Raw genomic sequence first — 7,505 nt, 5'->3', positions numbered from 1 at the left:
TCCTGAAATGACCTTGCAGTAATATAGCAGAGTGGCACATAATATTCAGTCTGGAAGACAGGCAATCTCCTTCCAAGTGATTTACAGTCTCTGAAAACCAACTGAGTCTGTTTTGATGCTATACAAGAAGAAGACAGGAGGCTTAGGCTAATGAGACCCATCTCCACCGAGGAGGTGTGAGAGAGAGTTGAAAATGTTCCACAGCTTTTGAGGGGTTGACTCTTCTCTTTGTTAATGCTTCTACCCAAATGGTTTAATTTCTACATAGTTAGTGAGGGAATTTCTGAATGGACAAAATCTATCTCTGAGTGTTTGTCTCTCTTTTTCTATCTTACTCAGGAGGCACACCTGACACCATATTGATAGAGTGTACTGGATTTAAGACAAGGGAGTGAAGAGACATTGTGTGAAGGTAGCATGCCCCTGAGGTCCTCCCATTACCTTTTCCCTTTGAAGACTTCAGCTTATGATTCTGCTCCTTTCTCAGCAGGATAGGAAACAAGTTTAAAAAATCAGAAGAGACAAGTCCCTGCAGTTTGCTTCAGGCCTGATCTACAGCCAGGCCAAGTGTGTGCTTTATTAAGACAGGAAAAGCCTCAGAGGAGAAGGCAGCACACAGCAGCCAGGAATCTAGAAAAATAACGCATGATTCAGGACAATTAGGAAAAAACACAGTCATTATTTTAAGGCAAAGAGTGACCAGAGTGAGGGAATGGATGAGGGGAAAGAAGAAAAAGATGTCTTTTGCCAGCCTAAGCCACACTGGGGCCTAGCGGAAGTAGTTGGGACATTCATGGGCAACCAGATGCCAGGCTTGGTTAAAGGCGTCTACGACAGCAGGTTCCAGGGGCCCTTCCTCTGTTGCTGCCAAGTTCTGCTCCAGCTGCTCCAGGCTGGACATGCCCAGGATGACTGCATCCCCATGAGCACCCTGCAAGGGGAGATGGCCAGACTTCAACACACTGCTCAGTGACACCTGTCAAGTTAAGGGCCCTTTTAAGGTGCCTTCAAAAGGTGTAGCCATGTGATTCCAAGCCCTGTATTCTTTCTCCTGCTACACTGTTTCATCCTCAGACAAGCCTGCATCCAGGCTGAGACTCAATTGTCCTCTAATTTGCAGGGTGGTAATGGGAATGAAAGGTTATGGAAAACACTCAGCGCCCATTTATTGAGCACCCTCTAGATGTCAGACACTATGCAGCAGTGTAAGGCTGGAGGTGGAAGAAACCTAGAACATCAGGAGACAGGCAGGCTCCCCAACTCCCAACAGGTTGAGCACTGAGGCTACTAGATTTTGGAATTGAACTTGAGTTAAATTTTCTACCATCTTAACAGCTGTGTGGGCAATGAGGTTTCTTCATCAGTAAAACTAGGATAATTGTACTTTATAAGATCTAATTAACAATGTAATCCAAGTTTGTAAAGCTTTTATTTGAGGGTCAGTTCCTTAAGTGGTGTCTAAGGATAATTGGAGAATTGCAACAGAGATGATTATCTGGAGAAGCACAAGATCTCTTTAGAAATGATCAAGCAAAGGAGTTTCTGGATTTCCTAAAAGGGCAGGAGCAGAGCTCCCAGGGACAGCGGATTTACCTGGAGCTGGGAGTGGTGGTACATCCACCGCAGGGCAGCTGAGGTCATGCTGGGGGCACTGGGGCCATAAGCAGCCTGCAGGGCCTTCTCCACCAGGGCAATGGCTTTGAAGTGGTGCTCCTTCCAGAAGCTGGGCAGGTGGGGAGGGTAGTACAGAGGTCATTACAGTGAGGGTCAGACTAGCAACCGTACTCAAAGAACCAGTGAGGGGAGCTGTCTTCTCCCTAAACCCTATAGCACTAAAGGGCCGGTAACATCACTAGCAACAGTGCTCCTACTTTTTTTGGCACTGGAAACACTTAGAATGCTGATTCCTGCACAAGACACTGTTGACATGTTTACTCCTAAGATTTCACAAAATCTGCCCTTCTATTACCTAGGGGAAAAGGTAGCCATACAGGTGGCAGGATGAGGCCCAGTCTCAACTAAACCTAGCGTTCTTTCTTTCCCCTTCAGCAGATGACATAATCTTCCAAGGGTAGATGTAAGACATTGGCAGGAACTCTGTTATTATGTTCTGTCAAGTCATCTCTGACTCACAGTGACCATATGCATAATAGTGATGAATCCTGCTCTATCTGGACCAATTTCACTGTCTCTAACACACCTACCCTCATTACCTCAGTTACTGTGTCAATCCATCTCATCTGGAGTATTCCTCTTCTGCCTTGACACTTCCAAGCAAAATATCCTTCTCAAAAGACTGGCAGAAACTCTAGGGATCCTCATATCCCCACCAAGGCTCCCAAAAGAAGAAACCACATAGGAGTTTTGGTGATCCTGTCAGAAATCAGCCCGAGTTGTAGGCCTGAACCCCCAAGAAAGCAGTGAGCTTCTCTATTTCAGTGAAAGGGGCCCCCATCATCCTGATGCAGATATCCCAGCTCACCGATTTCTGTAGGTCTCTGCCCAGCTATTCCCAAAGAAGCGGCCCGTGGGCTGTTTTCCATCTTTGTCTTCATACTTGTACTTGCCAGTCAGAAGACCCCCTAAAGAAAGCTGTAAGTCAGACTATGGGCCAGACTACTCTGAGAGACTGGAGTTCCCTAGTGGCTCTGTGCTAGGGGCTGTGGGAGACCCAGGAAGAAATAGAGAACACAGCTCAGTGTAATGCCACACCCTTCCCTGTCTCCCCCAGGTCCTGGGATAGGTACCCAATTGGTTATGAACAGGCAAAAGTAGGACCAGGAATGCCTTCCACCCCAGGAGTTGACATTATCCCACAACATTCTTACCAGCCAAAGGGTTGTAGGCGTAGAACCTCAATCCAAAGTGCCTGAGGCAGGGGAAGAGTTCTGTTTCCACTTGCCGAGTGGTGGCATTGTACATGCCCTGCAAGGAGAGGGACCAGCTGGGGAGGACTGTGTAAAGAGAGGCACTCTAGCTTTACCTCTGCAGAACCCTCAGTCAAAACTTGCCCAGGATTTCAGAAAGGAAATCTAAAATTATTTTAGTGGTGTCATTGCGTAATTTGAAGATGATAGCCAACTGAACGAAACTGTACATTTAAAAATTGTGGGGCTACTTGTATATTTTCTCTCTCACACACTCTCTCTCTATTGGCAACAAAAAAATGACTCCTTGGATGAGGGGATGAAGAGATAGTACCAGACCAAAGGAAAAGAAATTGGATTGGGATGTCCATGAGCACCAGCTGTGGGCTGGGCACTGGACATACCACCACAGACAAGTTTAAAAAATATACAAAGCAGAGATGGTAGGTTCTGTGATCACGGTGAGTTCTCAAAACACTTGCTGATGGAGAGCTCTGGTAGCCTAGTGGCAAGAAGCTGTACTGCAGTCTCAGAGGTGAGCAGTTTGAATCCACCAGATGCTCTGCTGGAGGACGATCTCCTCCTGTACCAGTCAGATCCAATTTGACGGTACACACACACACACACATGCAAAAAAATTAAAAAAAAAAAAATTTTAAAACCCCACTTGCTGATGGAACGAAAATGAGGCATTGGAGAATGGACACTAATCCAGGCGGAAGTGCAGAAAGAAAAGGGTGGCAATGAAAGGACTCAGATGGGCAGTGAGGCAGGAAAGGAAGGCATAGGTGCAGTAAGCAGGTGCCTGTGTGCCAGGCTGAAGAATTACAACCTGAGATCAAAGGAGCTTCTACAGACCTAAGCAGGGAGGTGGCTTCTAAGCAGAGGACACTGGGACAGTCAGAGTGGCCAAGAGAACTGCGGTGAGGCCTTTGCGCCCCAGCCTCACCTGATACACTGTTGGCAGGATCCAGCCATGGCTCTTGCAGAGGGTCCAGATCTCAGCCACCTCCCAGGAAGCATAGTTGGAGAGACCAAGCTCCACAAACTTGCCCTGAAGAAGAGAGACCGTGGTCTGACCTCATGAAATCTAGGACATCAGGAAGGAGAAGCCGATGAAGACTAGGGTGAGGCTTGTGCTCAGCACCCTCTGGAACTGCCCTGGTGCCTTCACTCTCCTAGATAGTTGACCGGCCAACGAGAGAAGCTGTAGACACCTGCAGGTGGCGATCCTCACCTCCTGGTGCAGCTGGTGGCAGGCCTGCAGTGTCTCCTCTATGGGGGTGCTGTGGTCGGGTGCATGTAAGTAGAAGAGGTCCACCTTTGGACACTGCAGCCGCTTCAGTGACGTTTCCAGCTGGGACCGGACACTATCAGGCTTCAGTGACTTCCCATCCCAAGGGTTGGCTTTGGTGGCAATTTTCACTTGGAAGAAGAGGATGGTGGTAAGAGACTAAGAAATCACTTAATAATTAACATCACTTACTAGCCACATGACTCAGGCTAAATCACTTAAGAACTTTAAGCCTCAATTTTCTAGTCTGTAAAATGCAGGTCACAATAATGGAACTATCCTCACAGTCAAGTCAAGAGTATTAAGTAACATTGTAAATAAAAATCATCAATGTTCATTGCTCCTATAATCACAGCTAACCACTGAACTGCCCATCCAAGCTGTGCACGAGGGGCCGAGCACCCAGAACAGCAGGTACAGTGGAGAAATACAAGGAGCCTTGAGAAGTGTGGTGAGGCTACCAAGGCATTCCAGAGAACATTTCCTGTAACCAACGACCCCCCCAGCTGAGTCTCCAAAAAATGAGTCAGATTACAAGGGAAAATGGGAAATTCCAACATGTGGGAACATGGGCAAATCTACAGAGGTGAGAACAGCACAAGGGCATATACCTACAATTCTGTTACATGTGAACAAATTCCAGGGCAAGAAGTAGTGGATATGACACAAAAGCAAGCACACACATAATCTGAAAAAGTCTCAAACATCACCCCACCGAATCATCATGACAGCTACAGTAGCCATTTAAAGGTTTTTAAGTCAGGGCATGGACTGATCAGCTATGTCATTTACATAGCTACGTTGGTTTACTCTGGTTGCCACGCAAAGCAAGAACTGCAGCGCAGGCAGGCTTAGGAACCAGGAGACACGGTAATTAAGACTATGCAGGAACTCAGAAGGTGTGCTGGAGAAGAGTACTGAATATCTCTTCAGAGTGCTGAACGAACGAACAGATTTGCCTTCAAGAAGGGCAGCCAGAGTGCTCCTTGGAGGTAAAGCTTCATCTTTCACTCTTTGGACATTTATCTAGGTGAGGCTATTTTTTGGAAATCAACATCATGCTTAGAAAATAAGAAAGGAAGACCCCCAATGAGATGGATTGACATGGTGTCTTCAGCAATGGGCTTTAGTATGTCAGATGATGAGGATGGCACAGGATAGGACAGGGTTCAGGTGGGCTGTTCATAGGTTGCTATGAGTTATACTTGACTTGATGGCCGCTAACCATAACAACAACAATCTGTTAGCTGATCATGAGCTACAGTGGCAGAGATGAATTGAGTAGAAGGCAGTCAGAGTTTCCCTTCCTGCCCAGCCTTACAAGCGGTGTACACATACCCCACTCCAGATACACAATCCCTCTGAGAACAAGACAGTGTCAGTACATGCACCTGTGCTTCCCCTACAGAGATTCCCAGGTATGTAAATCATTGGGTGAGGAGGTATTTTTCATGAGTGGCAAAGTCAACTCAGAGGGCAGGGAGCGGAGGGTGGCATCTAAGTTTCTTGTCTAAATTTTTTGCATTCCTCCACATCTTCTGCCCATTCTTGGTGTGAACTTGGGCCCATTGGGTCTTTGGACTCAGAGAAGGAAGAGGGGAAGGGATGGAGGATACCCAATTCTGAAATCTTCCCTATCTACAAATCTGAGAAGAGTGTGGGTCTTAGGTATTATGCTCCCATTCTGTTCTTGCAGATCCACCAGGCTATGGAGCGAAGGACCTTTCCCACAGTGGAGAGGAAGATGGAAATAAAAAGCAGTAAGGTCTGGTAATCCTGACAACTGATTGACAGTTAAGGTTGATGAGGCAAGCCCTCACTCTGTGCCAGACATCACCCTAAGCACTTGGAATTGTACCAGCTACCGAAGGACAAAGTCCTCACCCCATCCCACCTTCTTCTTGCCCTCCGTGCAAACACCATGCACTTTGCACTCCTTTGCCAGATTTTGCACAGTTGTGCCCTGAGCCTCTCTTTTTCTATACAGCAATCTGCCACTGATTTTTTTAAGGCTCAACACCAGTGTTCACTTCTCTAAGACTTCCTGGTGCTAATACTAACCCTGTCCCCCAGCCCCAGAAAGTGCTTCCTTGTCTGAGCTCCCCACAAATACTTGGTTTTATCTTCAATATAACTCTGCACTCCCAGGGAATGGTTAGAGTCAATTTCCCTGCTATGATCATGGAACGGAGACTACAACTCATGGTGACCTCATTTATGTCAAGAGTAGAATAGTGCACCATCCATAGAGTATTCAGAGGCTGCTTTCCTGGAAGTGGATCACCAGGCCTTTCTTCCAAGGTGCCTCTGAGTGACATGAACTTCACCCTTGGCAGTTAAGTCAACTGTGTGGCTGTTTTCATCAGCCAGAGTCTTTTCCTCCTGTAGTCAATAGCAAAGGTTAACATAACAAATAGAAAGGCTTTTCTATTCATTCCCCAACTACCCACAAGAACAGTTATAATAACTATCTCTGAGAGAGGTGGTAAAGGTAGTGCCAACTGAGCAGGGCAAAGTCTAGGGCCTGGTTAAAGACCCGGATAAGAGGCGGATCTCTCACCCACCGCAAAGACTTGGCTGGAATGTGTCCAGGGGGCAATCAAGGCAATGGGGGAGGGGATAATTTATTAGCACCTGACAGCTGGGGATAAGGGTTGCACCAGAAAGCTGGGGGGTTGGAACTGAAAGGCTAAATCAGGCTTGGGAGCGTTCCCAAGACTGCACCCCAAGTAAGGAGGGGTTTAATAGAGGAGTTCCCAGACTGCACCTCAAGTAAGGAGGAGTGAAGGGAAGATAATGGGGGCAAAGCAACGTTCACTTGTGCAGCGCCTGATGTGGACAGTGTCTGAAGACCTTGGGGGTTCACAAAGCTGTGGGTTTGTCCTGGGGAGGTACTCTGAGAGGAGGGCGGAGCTGTCATTCTTGACTGCTGCTTGGCAGGAGTGGGGCGTGTGCACTGGGGGACACAAGTCGGTGTGCCACCGGCCAGGAGGTGAGGGGTCCGAGGCGGAACTCCAGGAGTTACCTTTGCAGTCGCCGCCGCCCAGCCCGAGCCCCATACCGCCCAGGATGCTCTCACTCTGGCCGTCAGAGTACATATAGGCCGTGTCCAACTCGGTGTGGCCTCGCTCCTGGAAGGCGCGCACGGCCGCGGCGCTGGCGGACGGATCCATGCGACGCCCCATCTCCATGGTGCCCAGCACCGTGGCTGGCCGGGACAGGGGGCTCGAGGCGGCCCGCGGCGATGGCTGGGCCATGGCGGTAGCACGGACCCGGAGAGGTCGGGAGTTACGCGCGCAGCGTATGGCAGCGCGGGACACGGCGCGAGACGCAGCAAGCAGCAT

The 7,505-nt window shown here is 48.4% G+C and overlaps 1 protein-coding gene across 1 annotated transcript; it reads right to left on the bottom strand.

The window, feature by feature from the left end:
• Positions 1-741: 741 nt before the first annotated feature.
• Positions 742-7,505, bottom strand: AKR7A2 (aldo-keto reductase family 7, member A2 (aflatoxin aldehyde reductase)). The gene is made up of 7 exons (XM_006883587.1): positions 7,187-7,505; positions 4,105-4,292; positions 3,817-3,921; positions 2,829-2,925; positions 2,483-2,582; positions 1,594-1,723; positions 742-931 (listed from the first exon to the last, which is right to left on the bottom strand). Exons 1-7 carry the CDS (start codon positions 7,503-7,505, stop codon positions 770-772), a joined length of 1,101 nt encoding a protein of 366 aa, XP_006883649.1. The 3' UTR covers positions 742-769.

The sequence above is a fragment of the Elephantulus edwardii genome, unplaced genomic scaffold, assembly GCF_000299155.1.
Source record: "Elephantulus edwardii isolate Elephantulus edwardi_28Jun2011 unplaced genomic scaffold, EleEdw1.0 scaffold00028, whole genome shotgun sequence".
Taxonomy (NCBI): domain Eukaryota; kingdom Metazoa; phylum Chordata; class Mammalia; order Macroscelidea; family Macroscelididae; genus Elephantulus; species Elephantulus edwardii.
The sequence above is the reverse complement of the archived record's forward strand: the minus strand, read 5'-3'. Positions and strand labels throughout refer to the sequence as shown.

What these genes read in the sequence shown, in the direction of transcription:
- AKR7A2 (XM_006883587.1), bottom strand. Translation starts at nt 7,505, where the DNA reads ATGCTGCTTGCTGCGTCTCGCGCCGTGTCCCGCGCTGCCATACGCTGC. An exon ending in GCCACCAGCTGCACCAGGAG is followed by an intron (nt 3,922 to 4,104) that starts GTGAGGATCGCC and finishes TCTCTTCTTCAG; the next exon opens with GGCAAGTTTGTGGAGCTTGG. An exon ending in GCAGAGACCTACAGAAATCG is followed by an intron (nt 1,724 to 2,482) that starts GTGAGCTGGGAT and finishes CCACCTGCCCAG; the next exon opens with CTTCTGGAAGGAGCACCACT.